The sequence below is a fragment of the Penicillium argentinense genome, assembly GCF_028826775.1.
Source record: "Penicillium argentinense strain IBT 30761 chromosome Unknown utg000011l_segment0_segment0, whole genome shotgun sequence".
NCBI lineage: Eukaryota > Fungi > Ascomycota > Eurotiomycetes > Eurotiales > Aspergillaceae > Penicillium > Penicillium argentinense.
Window position 1 is genome coordinate 2,004,169 of NW_026622670.1, and position 26,093 is coordinate 2,030,261.

The 26,093-nt window shown below is 51.7% G+C and overlaps 11 protein-coding genes across 11 annotated transcripts; 5 read left to right on the forward strand and 6 right to left on the reverse strand.

The window, feature by feature from the left end:
* Positions 1-290: 290 nt before the first annotated feature.
* Positions 291-3,324, forward strand: N7532_011766 (uncharacterized protein; the record flags this gene model as incomplete). The annotated part of the gene is made up of 3 exons (XM_056624257.1): positions 291-1,980; positions 2,035-2,746; positions 2,772-3,324. 3 exons carry the CDS (start codon positions 291-293, stop codon positions 3,322-3,324), a joined length of 2,955 nt encoding a protein of 984 aa, XP_056469245.1.
* A 595-nt stretch (positions 3,325-3,919) lies between these two features.
* Positions 3,920-4,534, reverse strand: N7532_011767 (flavin reductase family protein; the record flags this gene model as incomplete). The annotated part of the gene is made up of 1 exon (XM_056624258.1): positions 3,920-4,534. The coding sequence occupies one exon, from the start codon at positions 4,532-4,534 to the stop codon at positions 3,920-3,922; it is 615 nt and encodes a 204-aa protein (XP_056469246.1).
* A 712-nt stretch (positions 4,535-5,246) lies between these two features.
* N7532_011768 (mitochondrial 54S ribosomal protein bL31m) lies at positions 5,247-5,789 on the forward strand (the record flags this gene model as incomplete). Its single annotated transcript, XM_056624259.1, has 1 exon — positions 5,247-5,789. The coding sequence occupies one exon, from the start codon at positions 5,247-5,249 to the stop codon at positions 5,787-5,789; it is 543 nt and encodes a 180-aa protein (XP_056469247.1).
* A 470-nt stretch (positions 5,790-6,259) lies between these two features.
* N7532_011769 (uncharacterized protein) lies at positions 6,260-7,970 on the reverse strand (the record flags this gene model as incomplete). Its single annotated transcript, XM_056624260.1, has 7 exons — positions 6,260-6,835; positions 6,886-7,004; positions 7,063-7,099; positions 7,151-7,270; positions 7,335-7,584; positions 7,649-7,740; positions 7,797-7,970. 7 exons carry the CDS (start codon positions 7,968-7,970, stop codon positions 6,260-6,262), a joined length of 1,368 nt encoding a protein of 455 aa, XP_056469248.1.
* Positions 7,971-8,439: 469 nt separating this feature from the next.
* Positions 8,440-8,815, forward strand: N7532_011770 (Major facilitator superfamily domain general substrate transporter; the record flags this gene model as incomplete). The annotated part of the gene is made up of 2 exons (XM_056624261.1): positions 8,440-8,694; positions 8,750-8,815. 2 exons carry the CDS (start codon positions 8,440-8,442, stop codon positions 8,813-8,815), a joined length of 321 nt encoding a protein of 106 aa, XP_056469249.1.
* Positions 8,816-10,940: 2,125 nt separating this feature from the next.
* Positions 10,941-13,154, reverse strand: N7532_011771 (sorting nexin 1; the record flags this gene model as incomplete). Its single annotated transcript, XM_056624262.1, has 6 exons — positions 10,941-11,102; positions 11,161-11,763; positions 11,814-12,682; positions 12,740-12,799; positions 12,855-12,991; positions 13,051-13,154. The coding sequence occupies 6 exons, from the start codon at positions 13,152-13,154 to the stop codon at positions 10,941-10,943; spliced, it is 1,935 nt and encodes a 644-aa protein (XP_056469250.1).
* A 253-nt stretch (positions 13,155-13,407) lies between these two features.
* Positions 13,408-14,287, reverse strand: mde1 (methylthioribulose 1-phosphate dehydratase MDE1; the record flags this gene model as incomplete). The annotated part of the gene is made up of 3 exons (XM_056624263.1): positions 13,408-13,519; positions 13,579-14,054; positions 14,141-14,287. 3 exons carry the CDS (start codon positions 14,285-14,287, stop codon positions 13,408-13,410), a joined length of 735 nt encoding a protein of 244 aa, XP_056469251.1.
* A 928-nt stretch (positions 14,288-15,215) lies between these two features.
* clxA (calnexin) lies at positions 15,216-17,038 on the forward strand (the record flags this gene model as incomplete). Its single annotated transcript, XM_056624264.1, has 3 exons — positions 15,216-15,338; positions 15,399-15,812; positions 15,893-17,038. 3 exons carry the CDS (start codon positions 15,216-15,218, stop codon positions 17,036-17,038), a joined length of 1,683 nt encoding a protein of 560 aa, XP_056469252.1.
* Positions 17,039-18,631: 1,593 nt separating this feature from the next.
* N7532_011774 (ferric reductase like transmembrane component-domain-containing protein) lies at positions 18,632-19,002 on the reverse strand (the record flags this gene model as incomplete). The annotated part of the gene is made up of 2 exons (XM_056624265.1): positions 18,632-18,663; positions 18,828-19,002. The coding sequence occupies 2 exons, from the start codon at positions 19,000-19,002 to the stop codon at positions 18,632-18,634; spliced, it is 207 nt and encodes a 68-aa protein (XP_056469253.1).
* A 1,822-nt stretch (positions 19,003-20,824) lies between these two features.
* N7532_011775 (uncharacterized protein) lies at positions 20,825-22,633 on the reverse strand (the record flags this gene model as incomplete). Its single annotated transcript, XM_056624266.1, has 1 exon — positions 20,825-22,633. One exon carries the CDS (start codon positions 22,631-22,633, stop codon positions 20,825-20,827), a length of 1,809 nt encoding a protein of 602 aa, XP_056469254.1.
* A 1,344-nt stretch (positions 22,634-23,977) lies between these two features.
* N7532_011776 (CoA-acylating methylmalonate-semialdehyde dehydrogenase) lies at positions 23,978-25,801 on the forward strand (the record flags this gene model as incomplete). Its single annotated transcript, XM_056624267.1, has 2 exons — positions 23,978-24,689; positions 24,747-25,801. The coding sequence occupies 2 exons, from the start codon at positions 23,978-23,980 to the stop codon at positions 25,799-25,801; spliced, it is 1,767 nt and encodes a 588-aa protein (XP_056469255.1).
* Positions 25,802-26,093: the final 292 nt, after the last annotated feature.

The window sequence follows — 26,093 nt, forward strand, 5'->3', positions numbered from 1 at the left end:
ATGTAAAAGCGGCTAGGGCCGCCTGCCGCATTCGCGATGATCGACGGCGTACCGTACGGTAAGGCCGGCCGATTCTTCGACCTTCAACCACTTTTCACTTCTTTCCCCTTCTCGTATTACCACCCTTCCATTCTCTTTCCCCTCCCCCTCATTCACATTTCCTTTTTATTCCTCAACCCCCGGGACATATCCCCTCTTCTACACCTCGCCCGTCCGCTCCTTGCCTGGTCCCAGTCCTTGGCCGTCACCCGCCAAGCCGACTCGGACCTGGGTTTCGGGCTTGCTCGTCCATGCCACGCTCATCCGCTGCGGGTAGGAAAAACCAAAGCAATCGACACGACAATGGTCTCGTCGGTCCCGGCAAGAAAGTGACCAAGCAGAAATCGTCCGGCCAACTGAACGCTTCGCCCGCCAACCGCGCCGCCGCCAGTTCGGCCACCGTCCCCATCGACCTGTCCGCCAACCGCTCCACCAGTGACTCCGCGATCACCTCCCCGGCGGTCGCAGCCAAAGAGACGGATGGAACCAAGCCAGATGGGAATGGGCACGGAATGCTGAATGGTAACGGCAGAAGTGTGGAAATGGACTGCAGCCAGGCCAACGGTGCCGCGCCGCACAACGGCGGACTCGCGGGCTCAGTTGCTCGTAATGGTGCCTCAAAACGTTCCGGCTCCAACGCGTCGATCAATCCCCTCCAGCTTGCGTCCACCATTCTCAAGTCGTGTCCCATGTACGATACCATCGCCATTCTGATTTTCTTGCTCCAACTACCCCCGATGGTCTTGACCATGGTCCAATTCCTCTTCGCATCCTTGACGTTCATGCCACCGAGTGGTGGCGCCGCCGGCTCTCTATCCTCGAATTTCGATATCTTTCAAGGTCCCGCCGGCACACCTTCTCTGGGAACAATGATCGCGATGGATGGCTTCTGCCTTCTTTTCTGGGGTCTCTTTATGTGGGCATGGGCACAGAATTTCGCAATCGATCTTGCCCATGTACAGGTCGCCATCACACTGGGCGGCGGAGGCTCAGGGAAGAATGGCGGGGTTAATGCTTTGTGTGTGGGGATTGTTCTACTTCTTCATATCGTCCGTAGCAAGGGCGTACAGGAATATGTAGTCGGGCATCTCGCATCCACCAAACTCGTCAATCCCGACATTCTTTCTCAGTTTTCGAATCTTCTACCCGTCGAATTCCGACGTTCCGATTCCCACTCGTCTCCGAGTTGGCTCCGAAGCCTTCTCGCTGTTCATATATTAGCACAGGCAGGAACCGCTATGGTCCGACGGGTAATGGCTCAGAATCGGTCCCCTACCCCTCAGAAAGGCGGCAAACGTGGTGATACCGAGGCCTCGGCCGGCTCACAGGCCCAACAGGACTCGGCTATGGAATCAGCCGCTAGCCTCTCATCTTCGCTCCATGGCCCAGATGGTCAAATCAAGGACGGAAAAGATCGTTTCACGTCAGCGAAGAAGCGCAGGCGGCAAGCCAATCAAGTTCGAAGTCGTCAACCGTTCTGGGCCGCACTCGCCAGTACCAAGGTTACAGTCATGCGAGAATATGAGCACTCACGCGCCTCCTCGAAAGCAACTCGCGGTCTCACCATGGCCGAGGATGATCTTCAAGGTTTTTCGTTGGATGACGGACTGGTATTAATCACGGATGTGGATAGTTCTTCGATCAAGTTCGCCGCTGGAGATCTTGTCGACGACTCTGTGGCGCCAGGCTCTTGTGAAGTCAATCGCTTGGATGGGCAGATGGAACCGTTCTACGTGTGCGTAAATGGGGCGCTTTGGGCGACTGCGACTATCTACAAGGTCAAGGATTCTTCAAAGGGTCAGAATACGGTCCAATGGCGGGGCGAGATCTCTGGGCTTGCTCCTAACTGCGCCTACACCTGCTCTTTCGTTCGCTGCGATACTGGCGAAGAAATCTGTGCCATGAGTGTCAAGACTCCCGCGGCAGCTGACACAGAACAAGGTGAGTTTGAACCACGACATTCGGTGGTGTTTCCTAGACTTACCGATCCAGCAGCTGTTTCTACTGTACCCACGCCACCCCAGCCGCCCTATCGACCCTCCTCCCCGACCACGACACTGAAGAACTCCATCATCAATGCCGAGGCAAAGCTAAACGAAAAACGCGCTCGGCTCAAGAAGACGAAAAACGACCACAAACTTCTGATCTCGAGAATCCGCAGGGAACTAGACAACTTCAGCCATCGCCTTAACAGCGGCACGGACGAAAATCGGCAAAAGCAGCGTTCACTGCAACTTGAGCGAAACATTCGGCAGACAGAGGAGGCGACTGCAGCTCTGGAGGTGCAGCTGGATAACATGGAGAATGTGCCGGAAGAGGAGCTTAAGGAGTGGTCTGCAAACAAGGCCGCATTCGAACGGGAGCTGGAGCGTTTCAACTCTACCAAGGAAGAAATCTCCCAGGCTCGTATTGCAGTCGCACAGCAATTGTCTTCCATCGAGCAGGATTTGAATCTGGCCGTTCAGAAGCGCGAGCGTCTTCAGGGCCGCCGTACTCGAGTCAACGAACAGTATGAACGCCTCATCTCCGCCAATGCACAAGGACTGAACGAGCGGGAGCGTCGTGCGGCCGAGCAGTTTGCTCGGGAACAAGATCAGGCCAAGATGGAGCTTAATTTCCAGGAGCAATTCAACAGCATTTCTCAGGCTGTCCAGGACTTCCAACTGCGCACTAGCCAACTTTGGCAGCAGGCATCTGCTTATGAACAGTCAATTCAGCAGCAACAGCAACAGATGCTCCTGGAATCCGGCCCTCTCACCCCCTGAGGGCAACCTGCCGGGCACGAATCCTTTGCTCGAAAATAACTTGAATGTGTCGACAACCTCTGCTCCGAATGGTCGAGCTCTACTAGGCCTCGCTTTCCCTCCTGCCAAGTCCAGCCCTCTGCAAACCTCTTCGTCTCCTGTTCACGCCACTTCGTCAAACCCGACAAGCCCGGTATACGATGCTTTCATGCCGCATTTCCCGACTTCTCCGCTTGGCACTGGCGCCTCGTACTTCGTTTCGGATACCAACCGCGATCGGTCCTTCTCAAACCGCTCCGCTCGCAGCAGCCAGTATGGTTCGGAGTACTTTGACGCTCAACGCATGCCTCCTGTTCATATCGACTTGTCGGAGCTGCTTTCCGACAAACAGCGTACCAACTCCAACGAGAATGTTTTTCTCCAAGGCGGTCGTCCAGTTCCAAGCCCTTTTCAACGGGCTGCGAGTCGAGGCAGCGGAGCTGACAGTGGTAGCGGCGGTAGCTGGAGTGGTAGTGGCAGTCCCCGGTCAAATCGCGATTAGAGATCCCGATTTTTCCCTCCTGTGATTCCTGAGGAACGAGATGAGCATACCTCTTGATCGACTCCTCGTTCGACTGCCCAGTTACCTGTGTTCCGAATGGTTTGCCCGAGTCTTTGCCTCTATCGTCCTGGTCCGTCCCAACGGATCATCGTTCGCCTTGCATGATCTACCCATCGCCCAGTTTAAGTGTTCTTTCTCACTGGGTTGCCCTGTGATAGCCAATTCGACTTGGCATTACAAGCAGCTACCGGTACCGTGCTGCGGGAATAGACATTTACTCGGCCAGGTTGAAGTTAGATGGAAAGCAGTTCTATTCTTAGGAGACCAAAAAGCTTGTTCGATATTCATATCTGTGCTCGCGTAGATCCCATGTAGTTCTAATTACGATTCTAATTCCGCATGAGAAATGAAAGTATTTAGACAGTAATCAAGGGTAGATTCATCTCACGATTGTTACAATGTATATAGTGATTTGTTGATCTAGTTATTTTAGTGTTCTATATATACAGGAGGGTCATTGAGCCCGAAGCGACAGATATAAATATGTACAGCCACACCTCAAGTCTAACCAAATCTATCATTCAGCACCTTCTATTTATAATTCACTGCCCATCTTCCAGAATCGAGTGTTGGCATACGTCAAACACAAGTGCTCTGGCGAATGCTCATCGAGACTGGCCTGAGCCCCGGTCTGCTCGCCCGAAGGCCGGGTATCTGAGCCCTCAATCGCTCGGACAACTGTACCCAGTATAATCGAGTGGTCGTGTACATCGATTTTGCTCGGATGCAGAGTACACTCGAAGACAAATGGGAAATCAACCTCCTCTTTCTCCGAGCTCTGAGCTCGACGTCTGAGTATAGGAAGCGGCTTTGATGACCCCTGCTCGGGTTCGACACTCAGAGCGCCAAACTCGAATTCCCCATGACCGCTCAGCATAGATGCTAACGTTGTATTTCCTTTCGAGAAGTCTCTGGCTAGGGTGGACGTGGCGGGGCCGGGTGCGAGGAGGTGGACGAGGAACCGGCCGGACGCTAGAAGCGCATTCAAGGTCTCGGATGGTCGGCGGACATTGAAGGATATCACGGGGTGAGGAGAGAGTGTGACGGTATTAAACGAGGAGACGGTCATTCCGCGGAAGGATGTTGTGTCTGGCGGTCCATTGGGATCTGTTGCTGTTATGATTGCGACCGGGTACGGGACTCGGCGCATGAGGAGGCGGACATGTTCGGATATTGAGGGTGCGGGTGTGGATTTGAGGTTTTGGAAGTTCAGGAGGTGTGTTGCAGATGTTCTGGATTGGCTTGCAGGGGGCTCTTCGCTCGGCTTTGGGGAGGTACTGGTTTGGAAGGCCGTGGTATTGCTAAGGTTCCGTCGTGAGGGGTGTCGACGGCATAGCGAATATTGAGATCGACGAGTAAAAGACGACCGAGAATATGTGCAAGCCGATGATGATGTGTAAAAAACTCCTGCGCCTCACTGTAAGCTATTTCCAGGCCAGATTTTGAGCAGATCTGGCCGTGAGCTCACCTCCGAATCCTCTCCGCGCCGCAACTGGCGCGAGTGATAGCTTCATTATGCAGGGTGGACCGGTCGCAGCGCTCACCGGGTGCTCCAACAAGAACACAAGTTTGATAAGAAGAAATCAATTGGTGGCTCACTGCAAGTTCATGTCGAAAAAGTCAACTGCGAGAAACCGGCGCGAGTGCGCAGCGAAAGAGTTACTGTCGGCGAAAATCCCCGTTTGCTGACTAACCACGCGATAATTTCTCTGCGTCGGAAGTTGTATAGCATCAACCTGTCGCATCTCCTCCCTCCCCTGCTTTCCAATTGCGCCCAAGTCCACCCAGCATACTCGTTCAGGACCGCTGCTCCTCCGATCTACCACCTCCGCCCGTGTCATTCGACACGACCGTCCACCACAATGTCCATGCACACCTCTCTCCGCCGCACCGCGGCCACAATACCGAGCACAACAACCACCATTCTCCCCAGCCGGCTCCCAACCTCTCTATCCAAAGCCACAACCTTCATCTGCTCGCAATGCCGTCACGCCACCCTTCTGCGCCGTCCCAAGCGCCCCTACACCTTCACCCAACTCATCACCCTGACCGACGGCAGCGCCTTTACTCTCCGTACCACCTCGCCTGCCCCCGTCTACCGCTCCACCCGTGATACCCGCAACTCGCTGCTCTGGAACCCGTCCAGCAGCAAATTGATGAACGTGGAAGAGGATGAGGCCGGTCGTCTGGCGGCCTTCCGTGCGCGTTTCGGTCGTAGCTGGGACGCGAGCGCTCCCGCGGAGGCAGCTGAGGCTGCGCCGAAGGACTCTGCGGATGCGAAGGCCAAGGAGGAGGCTGCTCGTGCCCAGGCTCAGGCTGAGCAGGAGGAAGAGGATAATTTGCTGGACTTGATTAGCTCCTTTGGGCAGGAGGAGAACCAGGGATCTGGGAAGAAAAAGAATTAAGTTTGGAAAGGTGGATTGTTGCATCTTGTGTGACTAGAGGTGATTTTGGTCCGCTTATGGGCTGGGAGTTGGGTTTCCTTTTTCTTTCTGTGTCATTTGTTCTTGTATAATATACATATATGTCTGCGACAATGCATGGATGCCAACTGGTGTTCTCTTTTGAATCTGCTCTCATTTGTTGTCGAGTGTTAAGGTATCCCAATTCTACTAGTAGTTTTCATATGTGTCAAAACGAATGTCGATGCAGGAAATGCCAGTGTTTCAATGTGAACCTATGAAGTGCCGTCTTTATTGTTTCCTTGGTACACGCAGTCAGTCAGTCAAAACATTATATATCGCTCAGCAATCATCGCTCTTAAGGAACACACGATACAACAAAAGACAGTATCATTTCTCTGAGCTTAGAACAATGTGAAGGCTTATGGTTGTCATTCAATGCCGATCTGCACACTGCAAATTAACATGAAAGTCTACAGGTTACTGCCTTTTAGTTGAATCGTGACCCTAGATTCGTCTGCTCGCTCATCCGTACTTCTCAAAGCCTGCGATTGATCTGGAGCTTCTGCTGCCCCGGTCTGCTCGAGAGCGGCTACGAACGCAGCTTCAACATCATGCTCAGAAAGCCCTTCGGTGTTGGGTCTACTCCTCATCCTGGTAACCAATGCTGCATCTTCCTCTCCAGGTGAATCGAACTGGACCCCTCTCTTTTCAATCTGATTGTGTACAATCCGGAGAAGGCGGGCTGTATGCGGCTGTCTAGTATTGCTGTATAGTCCCAGTGCTTTTCTGATGTCATCGAGCGAGAAGGGCTGACCGGAATTGGAAGGCTTAAACACATGTCTGAAGGCAAGACCTAGAGCAAGTGCGTCATCCAGGGCCAAGGAGCCTCCGGCAGCAAAAGCACCACCATGAGCGTGTGCGGCGTCTCCAATCAGAGTGGCTCTGGAAGCAAAGACCCAGGTTGGGAGAGCGTCTCCGGCAAAATTAGGAAATAGGTTTGTGTAGGGTGTGAGCTCGGTTAAAGCTCTGACGGTGGGATTCCAATTCTAATTTCGTCAATGTCGGGGCTATCGTCCGGTAGTCTTGAAAACCATACCTTGTATTTCCCCCGAAGGAAATTGACATCTCCACTTTGATCCCATGATATACCTTTCTCAAATTTTTCTGCTGTCCGGGGATCATCGTAGGCTCCAACCGTAGTATATTGATTCTTGCCTGGAATAAGGTAGAAGTCTAATAGGATGCATACTTGCACAGGTTTTCAGAAACATACCAAGTTTTGATGCAAAAAAGTTGTCGCACGGACCCCACTATGGCTATTGTTAGGTCCTGCTTGAATAGCGAGGAAGATAGCGTCATACCCAGTGCATAGAATCGGTAGGTAGACTGGGGATTTTGCCTTCTACCAACGAGTCATCGAACGTTGATCTCATGAAGACCTTTCCGCTGAACTGAAGCTTATAGTCAGCAACGAATGATTTCTTACTTTCTGCAAACCTGGGGTTAGTAAGGTGCTTTAATCTGCATGGAGAGATGGTCACAAACCGAACAAATTCCATCGGCTCCAATCAAAATATCGCCGTGAGCTTCACTCCCGTCCTCAAAATGAAGAGTGACACCATTTTGATTAGCTTCCGCACGGGTAAGCCTTTTGCCTAGATGTATAAAACGACTGGGAACATGCTCGAAAAGCGCAGCATGCAAGTGGCCGCGGTGGAAGCGAGTGGTACGGTGGCGAGGATTCGGGACGTTGGTGTACGTGTCCGCGGAGATGACTTGGTCGGTCTTCCAGTGCCTACCAGGGCCGTCTTTCATTAGTTGAATGCAGAATTTAACGAAAGCCGGGATAGCATATATACCGAAAAATTTGTGGGATTCCATTTGGACCTCTGTAGCCGACCTCATCGGACAAGGCTTTGTGCACACCGAGTTTCTCTAGAGTGCGCATTCCCTGCTCAGAAACCGAGCAATTAGACAATGTTATACCATTCTAGGTTAGGCCCATACATTTGGACTGAGCGCAATGCTTGCCCCGATTTCGAGGGGCTCGGGAGCCTGTTCATAGAGCTGGACGTCTAGGCTGACAGCGGACGATACTCGCGACAAGGAGATGGCTGCTGCCACGCCCGCGATTCCTGCACCGGCGATGAGAACCCGGAGGGATCTGTCTTCTGCTGCCATGCTGAGATACTCGTATGCAATTGTAGCTCGGTAAGGTCAGTATATGCGGGCCTTGTGGGTGATGTTGTAGATGCAAAGGTTAAATATCTATATGTCTTTATCTGGACCGAGCACGCCAACAGTGCAGCTTCCACGCAACCCCGCCATGGCGACTTGACGCGTGCTTTTGGCACTTCTTTGCGTCTTCAGACTCAGAAAATAACCCACCGCGCGTGTGTACTTTCCGTATCGACCATGCTTTGCGGAGGACATTCGCCAATAGATAATGCGACCTGTCGCGGAACCTCTTCGGCAAATGATGAAGACGAAGGCCTGGAAGCGCATTGCGCAATACCTTCTATCTTGCTTGGATAAAAAATTTTACTTTCGATAAAATCCTCACGAAGCCGCGAGAACTCTCTCGACAGGTACTATTCCACAAATCGTTCCTTGTTTTGCGGCTGATTTGAGACTAACTTCTTCTCTTGTCATGGCTGCTGGACCAGTGAACCGCGACATCAAGGCAACCTCCCTGGCCAAGGAGGAAAGCGAGAATGTTACCAACATTAATGTGGCCCCAAAGGTTCCAGATCAGTTCGCGGACGAAAGTTTCAAGCTCTTCTCCAAGATCCAAGTCACTGATCCAACGCCCAAAGAAACTCTGGAGATTCGAAACAAATGCCTATGGCGGATTCTTCCTTTCCTGTGCATCGGATATCATCTCATGTATGTGGACAAGCAAACAGTATGTATAAAATAATGAAGGAGACCACAACTTCACACTAACAGTCACGGAATAGCTGGGAAGCTCTGCCATCCTCGGGATTATGAAAGATGCACACCTAAACTCAACTCAGTATAATTGACTCTCAAATTTTTACTTCGGTTATCTGTTGGCCGAATGGCCCCAGAATTGGGCATTGCAAAGGTTTCCGGTGGCCAAATGGCTAGCGGGCACTTTGGTCATATGGTATGCCCAACCCACCTACCTCTGCTCGCATCACCATTTATATTAACAGTCAGATAGGGGTGGAATTACTTTGCTGCATATTCCATGCAGTAGTTTTGCCACTTTGTTTGTGGTGCGCTTCTTCCTCGGGGTGGCTGAAGCATCCATAGTGCCAGCATTCCTACTATCAATGTCGATGTTTTTTTTTACCTATGGAGAGCTGGCAGTGATGATGCCCATTATGTGGTCAATTGGCAATGCGAGCACTATTACATCCGGGTTGCTTTCATATGGCGTACTTGAATTGAAACGGGCAGCCTCTCCCCATGGAGATAGTTTATGGGTTCGTTTCCTGTGTTTCTTGCATAGCATCAAGTGCTGACTCCTTTACCAGTCATCACCGGTGGTCTTACCATCGTTTTCGGAGACTTTGTCTACTTCCTTTTCCCAGACAGTCCCCTTCACGCGAATTTCTTGACTTACGAAGAGCGAGCCAAGGTCATTCTGCGAATCAAAGAACACCACTCGGGAATCGAGCAGAAGCTTTTCAAACGGTGCCAGTGAGTGTCAATATTTGCTCAGCTCAAATGATATCGATCTAATGTTTCAAACTCGAAAGATTCGTGGAAGGACTGAGAGACCCCAAAACATGGCTCTTTTTTCTGCACGCCTGGTCACAAGAGATGGCCAACGGAATCACCAATCAATATTCACTGATAATCAACTCATTCGGTTTCACAATTCTTCAAACGACACTACTGGGATGTGTGTCGGGAATAGTATCTTTCTTCTCTCTTATCTCGGCAGCAACAGCTCTCTACTATACAAAGGTAAGATCGAATACTTCTAATAAGCGAGCAATTGGGCTAAGAGAATAGAACTCTCGCGCATGGATATCATTGATTGCCTATATCCTCGGAGCCCTTTCCAGCCTTCTTCCACTCGGTACTCATCCACTTGGGAATTTGTGAGAAATAGCCCCTGATAATGAAACAGCTTTGCCATGGTCAAACCGTTGGGGCCTCATCACTGGTATATGGGTGCGCAATACCGTTGGAATACCATATGCCGTCGTGATGATTTGGGCTGCAAATGCCACCGCAGGACATACGAAGAAGACAACATTTATTGCCTTGTACCACATTGGTTACGGTCTTGGGAATTCATATCTCCTCAGCTCTTTCAGCCGCAGTGGAAGGTCAGTATTTCGGATTCTTCTATATCAAAATTCACGCAGACAAGAACAAAGCCCCGATACAAACCGACTTGGATTATTTTACTAGTGATATGTTGACCACAAGGGAGAAGTTCTACTCATTTCAAAACAAGTCGCTTGCATTCTCTCTTCGACCATAATTGGAATCCTGAGAATCTATTTGAGCTGTGAGAATAAACGCGCCGCGATCGGCTCGAGGCTACCGACCAGGTTGTCGGTAATGGAATCGTTGAAACGGTTGATTCGGAGGGAACCAGGGTGGCCCGTGTCGTCGACAATAGCCAGATGGACTTAACCGACAGAGAGAACCTGAGATTGTGAGTTCCAAATCCATATTCAAAAGGGAGAATGCTAATCAGGGACATAGCCGATATGTTCTTTAGGAACTTTGAAGGACATGGTTTGCTGGATTGGCGCTCTCATACAGCGTAACCAAAGCGGAAATGACCTGCTTTAGTAATATACTCGTTTCGGCGAGCGCCCACTGAAGTCTTATTTCACGTAAATGCCTCTGCTGCAAACGACCGATCGAGATCCTACGCCGTCTGCGACAACAACCCTTGATAGCACAGGACCATAAATCAAGATATTGGTATCGACTAGAAAAGGTGAAGTGTGGTATTGGAGGATATTCTGGTACACAAAGCGGAAAGGGACAGGAAGGGGGAAACTCCGTAGCTGGCTGGGGACATCGTTGGATTGCAGTATGGGAGAGAGGAAGACCGAACAAGTAAAAATTCCAGTGAAATGTAGGACAGCTGGAATATTTTGTGGATTGGATTTGAGATTGGATGATCCGGTTCCAAAATTTGAAGGTCAAGGTTCATCATGCGTTATCTTCGGCCACTGGTGCCGTTTCAGCGGTTGATGCGGCGGGGTCATGTACACCAGTCTCGCCAGACTCGCCCTCCGGAGGAGGCACGTAGTATGGGACACCGTCCTCGCCGGCATCCAGTTGCACAAGGAAAGTTTCCCAAAGCTCAATCAACTGCGAGGAACATGTAAGCGGAAGTCAGACCAAGGCAGAATATGGGTTTATTTATTACCTCTTTTTGAGCTTCAACAGCACTCTCCAAGAACGTCTCAACGCCAGATTTGAAATCCTCCACCTTCTCCTTCTCGAATCGTTGCAACTCATTGCGCATGAGACGCCCCATATCCTCAAACAGCAAGCGGGTTTGGTGGACCTTACGTTCTGCATCGGCAACGTCTGCATTCACTTGGTTCAAGCGATCTTGTTGCGTCTTGCCCTGTCGAAGAAGCTTGTCCTGAGTATTCTTGCGCTTCTGTAGATCAGACTCAGCTGCATGCCAGCTGTGAAAGGCCTTCTGCCGTTGAGAAAATGCAGTCTTCACACTGCCAATTAAACGAATATACTCGTCAATGGTGATTCCCAAAGTCAGGACATCTTGTTGCGCCTGGCGGTCATAGAGTTCGCGGATTCTCAACTGAAGGTCCGAAAGACCCTCCAAAGGCGAGGACAGGGCTGGGGAGAGCTCCACGGCGGCAAGGGCATGAAGGGAGGTGGAAAATTCGCCTGCGGCCTCAGCAAGCCCTTTACGCTGCATAACCACAGTATCCATGGACTTCATTAGTGCTTTCAGCTGGTTCTCCAATGCGTCCAGGTAGATCTTACGATCGTGGAACCACTGCAAAAACGTTAGCTGGGGAAGTCGATCAATTGAAGGGCCATACTCACATCATCATGCTCCACAAACTTGCCCCCTCCACCAACAGAGATACCGAAGGAGCTCAACATCCCCTTGCTTTGGCCCAGATCAGGCTCTCTATTTTCCTTGTTCTTGACATCGACATTGAAGGCTTCGCTCTCAAGGAAGATCTTCAAATCTGCGTCATGCTGAAGTATTGGGTGACCCGCAATCTTGTTCAGCATCCGCTCCAGAGCAGCTCTCCGTGATTCGACAAAGTTTGTATCAAAGCGACCAACGGCCTGCTTCTCGGGTGGAGGAGCGACGACTACTCCAGGGTTGTTGTTGTGCAGGGAGTTATAGAGCCAAAGGAAATCACGGTAACGACGGCTGACAGCGAACTCAGGCTGGCGATATCCTTTAGATGTTGTCTTCGTCCGAACTTGGTACACAATGTGACTACTTGTTAGATCTCCAACTTTGTGCGGATCTCCGACGCTGATCTCGAAGATCGGTTTCGCGGCCTGCTCAACGCTCATACTCGGCTGGGTTTGTCGCTTCGGGCCCTCCAGATCGGCGGGTGGTTGTACGGGCGGAGGTCCTCGGAATCCGGCACCATCTTCCTCTAAATTGCCCGACTCGAGCATACCAGTTCCGCCAAAAGCTGGAGGGAAGGTGGAAGGCGGCGGCGGACTGCGCTCAGCAATCGTTTCTTTCTGGGGAGGGGCCGGGGCCTCGTCGGTGGGTGTTGCACTGGTCTCGACCGCGCCTTCTCCTAGCGGACCCAGGGGGTCGACGGCATCATCGACGGCTTCCAACCGGGTCGCTTGCGCGCTGATTTTGCGTGTTCCTCGTGGACCGCGGCGACCTGGCGTACGGACTTCGGCGGCGCTGGTGGACGGTGCGGACCGGACGGGAGCTGCAAGGAGTGAGTGGGGGGTCCATAAAGGTTAGAAAGTATTGGAGGGATACTGACAGCTTTCGGGATTATCAGAAGTCGGGTTCGTCGGGCTAGTGGTCGAGCGCGAGGGCTCATCTGTATGCCAGATTAGATCGCAATTAGTAGAGCTGTGTTATCATGACTGCCTTACCACCCCACGGGGAGTCACCAGCTTCGAGGTCCATTGTTGCCGGTTGGTTTGAGAAAGCGAAGACGAGGGTATCAGCAAGAATTGGATCCGAAGTCTCGCATGGACGTTGGTTCAATCGAAGCTCGGAGGGGAGGGGGCTGTGAGTGGGAAGCTGGCCAGTCGAGGTGGAGGATGATCCGCGGTCTTAGTCACTCACGGGATCCCGTCACCAAGGTCTGGGGCAGCTTTCCTCCTCTTCTTTCTCTCATATTCGCCCACGTCTGGGCCCCATTGACACTCAAATTTGTGCTGAGAACCCATAACTAATGTCCACAGGTACGGCGAACATCGCTGTGGTCCACATTCGAGCGAGGATTTCTCCTACAATCACTACATATAAAGAAACAGAGCAGCTCGTGTGCGATACCGTTCATACGTCACGTCATATTCGCGTGGAAGTCCCCGAAATCGACCCCAGTCTATACAAAACCCTTCCAATCATCCCGCATTGCTTGTTTCACCAAAAAAAAAATAGAGAGAGATAGAGGGTGGTCATCATGGCTCTGTTTTGGATTTATTTGACCCAGGGAAGGCCCAGCTTGTGCATCTCCACGGCAAGCTGGAAGAGGTAGTCCAGCGACTCGCACTGGGTCTTTGCCTTGGCGACATTATCACCCCAGACATAGCTGCGATCATGATTAGCGAGATTGAACCAATGTCCAGATGAGATCCGGGTTCGACTTACATTCCATGTCTCCGAACGAGCACGGCATAGGCGTCGGGGTACTTGTTCATGGCGGCCTCCAGGCCACTGGTCAAGTCTTCTTCAAACGCGGTGTTGTCGATAATGGGGATACTCAGGGTGTCATGATATCCGAGCATGCCCTTGCCTTTGCCCTTGGGAATACCCTTGATCTGCTCGATGTTGCTAATCTCGAAGCAAGCGTCGGGGCCCTTCTCCCGCTCCACCAGCAGAGTTACCAGGACGGCCCATTGTGAATGGGTGTGAATACAGCAGCCAGCACCGTGCTCAAACGCAGTGAGGAAGAGGGGAGTGCAGGCGGAGGGGTTCAGCTTGAGGGGCCTGCGGATATAGTTGCGGTCGGTGGCGGGGTACTTGGGGGTAGGCCATTGGATGACGAAGATGTTCTCGGACTTCATGAGCTCCTTCTGAACACCGGAGGGGGCAATGTAGATGTGGTCACCGTGACGAATGGAGGTCTACATCGGACGTGTCAGCAACTGAAGGTTTTTTTTCCTTCCTGGATCTTTTGCCATCGCGCCTCCGGCGCGGGAAAGAGACTTACACCTCCGCCGGTGCCAGTGACCCAACCCCAGTTGTAAAACTTGCGGCAGAGCTCGGGGATGAGATTTGCCGGGTGCTCGGGGTCGGACGACTGCACCAGGTGGTCATTGTTGGTGACGGGCGCAACGGCCTGATCAGCGGAGCACATGGTGGGCTGGGATCAGAGATGTACCGGGTCCGACAGAGTCAAGGAGTTCACAAGGGGGCTCGCAAGGAGAACTAAGACAATGGGCCGCGAAAGGCGATCGGATTCGCAGTGTCGAGACCGAAGACCGGGGCGTCGGATGGTTGATCTGGACGGTAGAAGCGCTGTGTAACGACGCCGCCATGGCGCAATCCAATAATTCGCGCCGAGCGGGGAATCTTCCCGAGGTATCGAATCCACTACCTTTAGGATACTATAAGTAGTGAGTAGCTTAACGACTACAGCTACATATTTTCAAAACTCAACTGATTATTTCGTACCTTCAGGCTCTTTGTGATAGCTCAATGGCATGTTCGTTTCTGAATACGTAGAAACCAAGCTGCGTGAGACGCCCACTGTTTTCTCGTTCTGTTGCTGGGGTTCTTTTCTACGCCCTAAACAATATCAGTCTCAGTGCAATGCTTTTTTAATTTTTAAGTTTCTTTTTTTCGATTTGTGTTGAATAACTTTCTAGATTCCATGACTGTGAATTTCCCATGTTTTTAGATTCTCCGCGCATTACACGGCCCCAGTAAGCGTCATACACGGTAGCATGACCGGCGACAGGAGCCAGCCGAAAGGAGAACATCGCAATTGATGGATACTGGTCATTGGCATAGTAATTCGCTAGTCGACATTATAGCAGAAACCTCGTCGGAATATCAGACACTGTAATTTCCCCCGGAAAAGAAACATCGCGCATTGCAGGGAATGCTAGTATGTTCCTCGCTGCGGGCTAGTCCCGATCGGGGCGTCTCCAAAGAGGCCACCTGGACCTTCGCGGACCTTCTCTTCAACCGTGGAGATATAAACCTCCGCTTCTCCTCTCCTTCCTCTATCCTCCTTCCCCCCCCGCTGTGCGCTTCTTTTCATTCGCCCTGCTTTGTTCACTATGCGCTTCGACGCTGCGTTCACGGCTCTGGTCTCCTCGGCCTCCCTCATGGGCTACGCCCATGCCGAGGAGGCGGAGGCTGCTCCTGATGCTGCTGCTGCCATTGATCGGCCCACCTTCACCGTAAGTTCGATCACATTGCTTCCCCGCATTTCCAACTCTGCTAACATTATTTTTGTTTAGCCTACTGCTCTGAAGGCCCCCTTCCTGGAGCAGTTCACCGATGACTGGGAGAAGCGCTGGCAGCCGTCCCACGCGAAGAAGGACGACCCCAAGTCGGAGGAGGACTGGGCCTACGTCGGCGAGTGGTCGGTTGAGGAACCCTCCGTCTTCAAGGGCATTGAGGGCGACAAGGGTCTGGTTGTCAAGAACGCTGCCGCTCACCACGCCATCTCCGCCAAGTTCCCCAAGAAGATTGACAACAAGGGCAAGACCCTCGTTGTGCAGTATGAGGTCAAGCCCCAGAACTCTCTGGTCTGCGGTGGTGCCTACCTGAAGCTCCTTCAGGAGAACAAGAAGCTGCACCAGGAGGAGTTCTCCAACGCCACTCCTTACGTGATCATGTTCGGTCCCGACAAGTGCGGTGCCACCAACAAGGTATGTATTGTCTCAATGCGTTGGTTCCGTGCCCACGCACGTGTTTGCAGGCGGTTTCTTACGAGATTGCGATCCTCCAGGTTCACTTCATCTTCCGCCACAAAAACCCCAAGACCGGCGAGTATGAGGAGAAGCACCTGAAGACTCCCCCCGTGGCCCGCACCAACAAGGTCACCTCCCTCTACACCCTGATCGTCAAGCCCGATCAGACTTTCGAGATCCTCGTCAACGGCGAATCCGTCAAGGAGGGCAGCCTCCTGGAGGACTTCAACCCTCCCGTCAACCCTGAGAAGGAGATTGACGACCCAAAGGACAAGAAGCCCGCCAACTGGGTCGATGATGTTCAGATCCCCGACCCTGAAGCTACCAAGCCCGAGGACTGGGACGAGGAGGCTCCCTTCGAGATTCTGGATGAGGAGGCTGAGAAGCCCGAGGACTGGCTTGAGGACGAGCCCACTAGCATCCCCGACCCCGAGGCCGAGAAGCCCGAGGACTGGGATGATGAGGAGGATGGTGACTGGCTCGCTCCCACTGTTCCCAACCCCAAGTGTGCCGATGTCTCTGGTTGCGGCGAGTGGACTCGCCCCATGAAGAAGAACCCCGATTACAAGGGCAAGTGGTCCGCTCCTCTGATCGATAACCCTGCCTACAAGGGACCTTGGGCCCCGCGCAAGATTGCCAACCCTGCCTACTTCGAGGACAAGACCCCCGCCAACCTGGAGCCCATGGGCGCCATTGGTTTCGAGATCTGGACCATGCAGAACGATATCCTGTTCGACAACATCTACGTTGGTCACTCCGTTGAGGACGCCGAGGCTCTCCGCAAGGAGACCTTTGACGTCAAGTACCCCATCGAAGAGGCCGAGGAGGAGGCTGCCAAGCCTAAGGCCGACTCTAAGCCCGCCGAGGGTCCCACTGTCTCCTTCCAGGAGGACCCTGTTACTTTCGTTCGCCAGAAGGTCGACTTCTTTGTGACCCTGGCCAAGGAGGACCCCATCAACGCCGTCAAGACTGTGCCCGAGGTGGCCGGTGGCCTGATCACTGTGCTCCTGACCTCCATCCTCATCATTGTCGGTGCCATTGGCTCCAGCAGCCCTGCTCCTGCGGACAAGGGCAAGAAGCCCGCCGGCACTGGCAAGGAGAAGGCCACCGAGGCGAGCAGCTCCTCTGCCGACACCGGCAAGGGCGGTGCCACCAAGCGCACCACCCGATCCTCTGCCGAGTAAAGGCGCGGAGCGGAGTGAATTGAAGAAAGCCCCATAAATGTAACTCATTGAGCATCAATTTTCACGCGTTGATTCCCTATTCCCTATTCTTTGTTGGCTAGTACTGTAGCAATATTTTTTTTTAGCTTAGGAGGAGATCTATATTCCAGAATGGAAGCCCGAGACACTTTCCTTCCTATGAAAGTCACATTACTCAGAACGATCTAAATAACTTTTCGAGAATCGTGATGTGTTTTTCCGCTTCAAACACATCACGATTTAACTTTTCATCGACGTCGACCCGCAGATCTGAGGCTACACTTGTGTATTGTGCCTGCTCGAAGCGGCCCGATCTCGACGATCGTTTCACCACCCGAATGCCCCTTCAAAGTAGTCAATGCCACGGAAACCATTTTTCATCGCTTCATACACAGAAGCACAGCAATCGTCCGCCATCTGAGCCGGACCACAAGTCAACACAGTCAGACTAATCGAGCTCTGCTTCGCCTCCTGCACCTCCGCAAGAATGATTCCACAAACGTTCGGCCGACCTGGCCTGAAATGGACCTTGTCACAGGTAACCATCGAAGCAGCCCCGGTTGGCTTAGCTTCCATGGCAGCACCAGAGGGCTACTGGGGACCAGGGATAACCATTCCACTCTGTACGGTCGAACCTGGTGTGCTGAAACAGAGCATAAGTGGTGACAACAGCGAAAATGACGTGGATAATGATAAAGCTCTCGTACCAGCGACGGCGGGCATAGGTCATTGATTGGACGACCATGAAGTACATGAGAATAGTAGCCTGACATGCCGGTTAGCACTGAAAGACGCAGGCATCTCGACCCAGGGAAGATGGCTGCTTACCACAACACCAAAATACCAGTACGGCTGCTGCCATGCTTTTCAATATCTTCCGTCTGGCCAAAAATAAGCAAGGGTCAGTCTCAGTTTCCAATGTGGACGCACCATAGACTGCGAAAACGACCCACTGTAGTCGATAGAGTGCACCACTGCATAGATCATGCAGACCCAGGGAACATAGCGATGGAACGGGTTGAAGGACTGAAAATTGAGGTCTGTGACAAAAAAGGAAAATATTGTTCCAGCCGCTGAAAAGCCAAAGAAATGGGAGGTAAGTGTATGAGAGGATTCCAATGCGATCAGAAGCGTACTGCCAGCTTTGTTCAAAAGATCTGTAGTCCTAGAAACAAGATTAGCCGAGGCGCATCAAATTTCTGGACGGTGGGAGCCATACTCAATGTTTCCCGAGAAACTGTTGTATTTCACACAGCCTAGAATGATGCTGACTGCCCAGAAGCCGAAGACAACAACAAATCAATCCTCTTGGGAATAGCGTGAGACACCAAAGCTGCTGATGTTTGTTCGAGACCGGGGCGAACGTCGTGGGAATCATGAAGTGAGTTCAGAAGGGATGAACAAGTGATCCAAAAGGGTTCGACTTTTTTGAAGCACTTTGTATAGCAAGACGGGCTACCGGGTCATGAGTACCACGAATATCCCTTCGGCTGACGAAGTCACTCTAGGCCTTGAACATCATGGCTAATGCCAGAATGCCTGCCCAGTATTCCAAGAGCCCCCATCCAAAAAATCTTATCCTTGGCGATAGCGTAGGCATGAGTGACCTTGGGTTGGTATCAGTGAAATTTCTTTTTTTTGGGGGGGGGGGGGGGGGGGGGGGGGGTTGCAGAGGACGAAAGGGATGTAGTGGTTTGACATAGGACTTATAGGCTCTTTTGTAGTATGCATGGCTGAAGTATGACGGGTGTGTCGATTAAAATAGACGTACTATTGCTCTCCGGATCTATAGTATCCAGAGTGGCAATATACTCATCGGTGATCCGTTCTTTGATTGAAGCCAGGCCCATCAGTGTGAGGATATTTTGCTCGTAGAGGCTCTCCCAGTACGGAACGGCGGCCTTGAGACTCGTCTCCGAGCACCAGGCGTAGAGACTAGCATACATGGAGGTTACTTCCACAGTGCTGTTGCATAGAACGGATTGTGTACCTGAGCCTTTAACTCCATGGCGTTTCACGAGGCTTCGTTTCCATGAGGTGTTACCTTGCCGGCCCCCGAAGAAAGGGAAGAATCGGTCGAGTTTGAGGAGCTTTCATCTAAAGAAGATGAACCATCTGAAGATGAAGATGAGCTCGATGAAGAATGCCCTGACTCTCCACTGCTTGATCCCGATGATCCTTTGCCTCCTCCGTCTGACGAGATCGTCACGCTGCCAGTGAAGTTGGTGAATTCAGAAAGCGTAGTATAGATGGTGTAGAAGCAATATTCGTCAATGTTGGAAGCAGCATTGTAAGCTGAGCTGCTTGATATGCAAGCCGCCAAAGCTGGCACGGTGGCACAGAAAAGGCACAACAGAGCTGGTTTGACAACCATATTTCCAAATACCAAAGTGAACAGAGACTCTGTGGAAGGGTTTTATGCTACTTATATAGATCATTTTACTTCGGTCTCCCATGGCCAGCTTAGGCCGAAGAGAAAAAAAGAAATGACACATTCGGAGATACCCTCCAGCCAAGACCTTAGGAACAGTCCCTTCACCTCACGACCCACGAGAGCACGCGTATACCATATCCACTATCTAGAGTCTAGAATCAATCAAAAGCTAGGAACAGATGGCAAGTGCAATATACGCTAGCGTATAATGGAGTAGGTAGAACAATCAAATAAGATGGCGCCAGAGGACAATAGACTGAGGCGGTTCCACGGATGTCTGTTGATGAAGCGAACGTTTTCGCAGGATGGGTCGGCGTTTTAGCTAATGAAAAATCAAAGTCAACATTAAAGCCGAGGAGCACACTAGTTACATATGGTTCTAAGGACCGGTATTACGCGTACTTTCCTTGTACATGTGGGCATGTTCATGGAAAACAGAACCTTGAATAGACTCTTGGTGATCTAATTCTGACCCATACCCTCAAGGAAGAAATTTTGTACGTGCAAGTATACAATATCCTATATCTTCCGCTATCAATAGCGTCGTCACACCCTCCAGTAAGGCAACCCGTTACTGGCTTTCGGCAGCCAACCCTGTAGAATCAGTGCCTGCAGTGGTACCGGTAAACCCGAGCGAATGAGGCGAGTACGCTAAATCTCAATATGAAAATGCCTGTCTGGAGCCGACCAGATCATTTTCAATTTCGACCAGTCACAGTGCGAGCAAGGGTCCCACGAACGGCCCGCTGAGCTTGGTAGATCTTGCTAGTCATGGCATGGCCTTGCGATCCCAATTTGGGCTGAGCTGGCGAGAAGGCCCCACTCCAAGATATCGGCAGCTTCAGCCTTGGATGACGGGCCTCGGGATGGCACTCCGGTCTCTCCTGGCGCCAGGTCCGGCGGAAACGGCATTTCTGTAGCCTACGTTCACTCAGTATAGTGCCCCTGGATACGACGTATCTCGAAGGATTAAAAGGTGCGGACGTGGATTAAATGTGCTAGTATACACGTGACCCTGGCTTGGCAGTGGAGCATCAACATCAGTATATTGTTGTATACATTTATTTAATGAACTGCATTGCAGAAGCAATACACTCATCTCTTGCAGTAGTATTGAAAGTGGCCAGGGGATACTATTCAAACAGTTCTTGATTCCTACTCGAATCGTCAAGAGGAGGCAATTAGTATTACGAATGTTTTGAGTTCTCCATACTAACTATTGAGAGGTGCGACAATTTGTACTAGGACTAGTGTTTCACATGATATTCAATAATATTCTATCTACTAGCGTAATTAATTAACAGAACACAGTGTACAGGCACCAGAAAATAAATCTATTGCATTTCCATCAGCATTTCCGGGTTCCAGGGATGCGCGCGTGTTGACCGAGTATTGACCCCTGTCGGCTTAGTCCACATGGCCATGAAGTGATCCTTGTGGATGAGACCACCCCGCGCATTCATGCGTTTCACCCAGTTGGCGAAAGCTGGTGTCTCGTTCAGCGTCATATAGTAGTGCTCATCTCCTGCTCTTCGAGTCTCATCTGGACGGATCTCACGGATACTCTCATTCAGGATGATGCGAGTCATTTTGTCGGCCGCCGCCTTGGCCACAGTTTTCTGTCGTTTCTCTGCAGCCGGTGCAATTCCCAAAGCCTCGATCGCCCTGTACCTTTCTCTTAGTTCGTCGACGATAAATTCGAGTATGTCGTAAAGAGGTTCGTATTCTCGGTAGTAGGTTAAATCGCTGGATGCTCGGAGGACCCACTGCCGAAGCATTCGCACTCCGTCTTCGTCAAAATGGTGGACAGCTGCCAGTCCAGTCAGCACTGCATAAGGGGGGCCTCCTATCCCGTTCGGTCGGGTGAGATAATTGGGACTGGTGGCGTCGACATATGGCGACTGGCTGATGATCTTGGCCCACTTCCGTTTTTTATCCCACATGGCAAAGAACCAGGGGCTGCAGTCACCGGGAGCAAAGGTCGTACCGTTGACCGAGGTCAAGGGCAAGCGGGGCCTTGTTAGGTCCGTCAGCCCGTTGCATGGTCTCGATAACATCTTGATCAGAATCTTCGTCGTCTCGTCCTCTAGCGCCGCGTCACGCCGAAGCAGCATGTGCCAAAACGAGTCAGTGTTACCGGGCACGTTCATCAGGGCATAATTGACACCCAAGTCGAATAGCTTGTCATATTGATTGTAAGTAACGTGGGATGCGATCGTCTCCCATTCTGCCGTGTTTGTTGTATTAGCAATGTCGTTTGGAGTATACGGGATCGCCTCTGGTGGCACCCCGACTGGTGGGGCGACTACCAACTCATGTACCCTATCGATCCACATCCCCCAGAGGTCGTGATCTACACGGTCTATTTTCCCCATGATACTCAATTGGCGTGCTTCGGGCTGAGATCGCGTTACTCTCGACGGAGCGACAAGGGCCGTCGCGGACGAACGCAATAGTATATATTGAGTCAAATGGAGTCGAGCAGCCCAAAGGTTGGCGGGCGTGGTGGCCCGGAACCGTAGACCGCTAGTAGAAAGATGAAGGTAGCTGTAGCTACTGGTGTTGTTATTCATTCTGAATCCGTTCACAGAGATCACATCCATCTGGACGAGGAAATCGAAACACTGAGTACAGCCGTCCCCGATGATATCTTCCACCACGCGGCTTTGAGCGGCAGGGTCGGGTACACTGTCAATACCATGTTCGAACGGGGGCACAGGGTTACCGTTCTCTGCAGCTTCTGCTCCCTCTTTGGCTTCCTCAATTTCGTCCAGGTGAATAGCGTGTAGCACACCCTTCATCGGCACAGTAGGCGTCGCCGCGTGCAGATTCTGTAACCGTTCTTGCCAACAAATCGTTCGCACCTTCTCCCTTATCTGGTAGAAGCCGCTACAGTCGTGCCGGGCGTATATTCTGCGTGCATTGTCGCGTTCTATCACTCCCCATGCTGCTCTAATACTGGCTTGTAACACCGCATTTGAATGGTACAGGCTTGTAAGTCCATGTAATGACTCATGATCTGCTGGCTCCGTTATGATATTGCTGATGACCCTTTGGCTGATGAGTGGAATGGCAAAAATCCCTTGCGTTGTAGGCCTAGGTGCCGCAGTAGGGACTTTGGTAGTCCCAAGGTTGTTTGCCATGTTTGGTACGAAAGAACAAGTATATGTGTATTAGTGCTGTCGTGTCTTGAAAGTGGGAAAATGAAACACCAATGTACATTGATGCATTTGATCACACCTCAAGCATTGTGATATATTATATATCTTCGAGGCTATAGTCATGAAACCATTAACACATCCGATTTCTCTTTGTCGAAAATATAGCAATTGAATAAGACTACACGCTTTGTTGTGAGAAGCTCGAAAATAGAACAAGGCAGGACCGATGATTCCGAAGTAATCAGACTTCTTTCACAGGTGATAGTATTAGTAAGAGTTGAGCATCATACAAAGGCACGCTCGGGCAGCAAAGTTGGAAAAGCTGTATTCTTCAGGGTCACGTATTCTTGACTCGTCTCATATTGTGAGTTATTTGGAAACCTTGGGAGGCTATTGGGCAGTCCGAGTCCACTAGCATAGATGGACCTTGGAAATTTTTTTCCCTTTTCTTCAGGCTAGGAGGATAGAGAAAGTAGAAAGGAAAAACGGAGGGCCATGAGAGGCGAAAGAACGATGCTTCTTTCATCTCATTCCCAATCAACAATCCCAATTTTTGTTTAAATACGACCACAAAGTCTATCCAGGAAAATGACCTATTTGATACAATATCCTATCGTTGCGGCCAAGTCAGACCTTGATTTTACCGACACGCTGTTTTTGGATCCAGTTATAGCATATCCAGTCTTCAGTTCGTGAACCGGAAATGGGAGATAGGCCAAGGGTCCGATTCTGGAGCAAAGACGTCTCAATGATAGAGAGTGATCAAATCTCGGATACTTGGACCGATTTCCACGGCCACCTTCCCGATCAAACAGGATGTAGAAGCCATACCGACCGAGTCGGGATTTTAGCATGATCAGTACCGCCAAGGTTTACAATTTTCGTCCTATTTCCAATTCGAACATGGCTTGCTTTCGCTACTACTATTAATATTGTTCCTTCCTTGGGGGTTGCTCATCCTACCAGCAATATAGAGTAAGTGGAGCCAGGAGATCTCCGATGGGACTTTTCCTCGGAATGCCCTGCCTAAAGCACGCCTAGAGCGCCTCAGGCTGCCATCGCGGCCAGCTTCGGCGATATGGAAGAGCGCTGAGAGGACGGTGATTGGCCACCATCGCCGAGCGGCCAGCTTATCGCAGCAGCCGAACTCGCAAATCGGGGAGAAACTGGGGAAAGGCGGTAGGGCGGTTGACCTCGGGCCTGGGGTAACCACGGCGGTATGGGTCTTTATATACAGGTACCACCTTGCCACTCTCCCTTCTTCTTCTGCTCGACCTTCTCATCCCCCTGTTAGCCATCTTAGTCCCTAACTAGGTACATTCCACCATGGCCGCCCGCCGGTCCCTCGCACGTACTATCCCCGCTCTCCGCGCCCTTCCCCGCACGCCCGTCGTCGCCGGAGCGGCATCGGCTCGATCTCTCACCACTGCGACTCCAATTGCTCGTCTGAGCTCCCAGAGCTTGGTCTCTACCCCTGCGGCAATGTCTGCTGCTCGCAGGCTACACGCCACGGCCAAGCAGCTTACCCCTGCCACTACCTCGGCTGCAACCACGGCTACCGAATACCCGACCGACCACCAACCCATTGCCAACCCCGTTGATACCACCAACTTCATCGACAATGAGTTTGCGACTTCCAAAGCCACCACCTGGATTGACCTGCATGACCCTGCCACCAACAATCTTGTGACTCGGGTACCGCAGAGCACCGATGAGGAGTTGCAGGCTGCCGTGAAGTCGGCCGAGAAGGCCTTCCCCGCGTGGAGGGCCACCAGCATCATGGCAAAGCAGCAGATTATGTTCAAGTTCACCAACCTGATCCGTGAGAACTGGGACCGATTGGCCGCATCTATCACCTTGGAGCAGGGCAAGACCTTCGCCGATGCACGTGGTGACGTCCTACGTGGTCTGCAGGTTGCCGAGACCGCCTGCGGCATCACAACTCAGATGCCCGGTGAGGTCCTGGAGGTGGCTAAGGATATGGAGACCCGTAGCTACCGCGAGCCTCTGGGTGTCGTTGCTGCCATTTGCCCATTCAGTAAGTTCCAGGAGGACATCGAATCGTAATCTGATCGCAATGCTGACTCTTAATTAGACTTCCCCGCTATGATCCCCCTTTGGTGCATACCTATTGCCACCATCACCGGTAACTGTCTGGTCATGAAGCCTTCTGAGCGTGACCCCGGTGCTGCTATGATCCTGGCCGAATTGGCCAAGGAGGCTGGTTTCCCTCCCGGTGTCATCAACATCGTGCACGGCTCTGCCCGCACTGTGGACTTTATCCTTGACGAGCCCGCCATCAAGGCTATCAGCTTTGTCGGCAGCAACCGTGCTGGTGAATACATCTACACCCGTGGCTCGGCCAATGGCAAGCGTGTTCAGGCCAACCTGGGCGCCAAGAACCACGCCGCCGTCCTGCCCGATTGCAACAAGAACCAGGCTCTGAACGCTATTGTTGGCGCTGCCTTCGGTGCTGCTGGTCAGCGCTGCATGGCCCTGAGTACCACCGTCATGGTTGGAGAGACTAAGGAATGGCTACCCGAGATTGCTGAGCGCGCCAAGGCCCTCAGCGTCAACGGTGGCTTCGAGGAGGGTGCGGATCTGGGCCCTGTCATCAGCCCCGAGAGTAAGAAGCGTATTGAAGACCTCATTGCCAGCGCTGAAGCTGAGGGTGCTACCATTCTTCTTGACGGCCGTGGCTATAAGCCCGAGAAGTACCCCAACGGTAACTTCGTCGGCCCCACCATCATCACCAATGTTACTCCGGACATGAAGTGCTACAAGGAGGAGATCTTCGGCCCCGTCCTTGTCTGCCTCAATGTCGAGACTCTGGATGATGCTATCAACCTGATTAATGCCAACGAGTACGGTAACGGTGCTGCTATCTTCACTCGCTCTGGTCCCACAGCTTCCAAGTTCCAGAAGGAAATCGAGGCCGGTCAGCTCGGTATCAACGTGCCCATCCCTGTTCCTCTTCCCATGTTCTCTTTCACCGGCAACAAGAAGAGTATCGCCGGTGGCGGTGCCAACACCTTCTACGGCAAACCCGGTCTGCAGTTCTACACCCAGCAGAAGACTGTGACCAGCCTGTGGAAGGCCGAGGACGCCGTTAGCACCAAGGCCCACGTTGTGATGCCCACTCACTCGTAATAAAACCTGATATATCTTTGCATTGTTTCCCTCATTATCTGTCATGATTATGCCCCATTTTCCTTTTTCGTTACCAAAATGCTGCCTACGGGCTCACCCCAATGAAAGTACACTCTGAGCATTCTGGGAATTCTCAGTTTCGCATGTTCATTGAACGAACAGTGTATACTACTCGGTGAAATTGATACACATTTACATGGATCTAGATCTCGAAGTACTACTGCTTCCATATAGAAACACTAAAGTTTACTTGGTAACTTAATTTTCTACTGCAAGACAGAATTAAGCAATG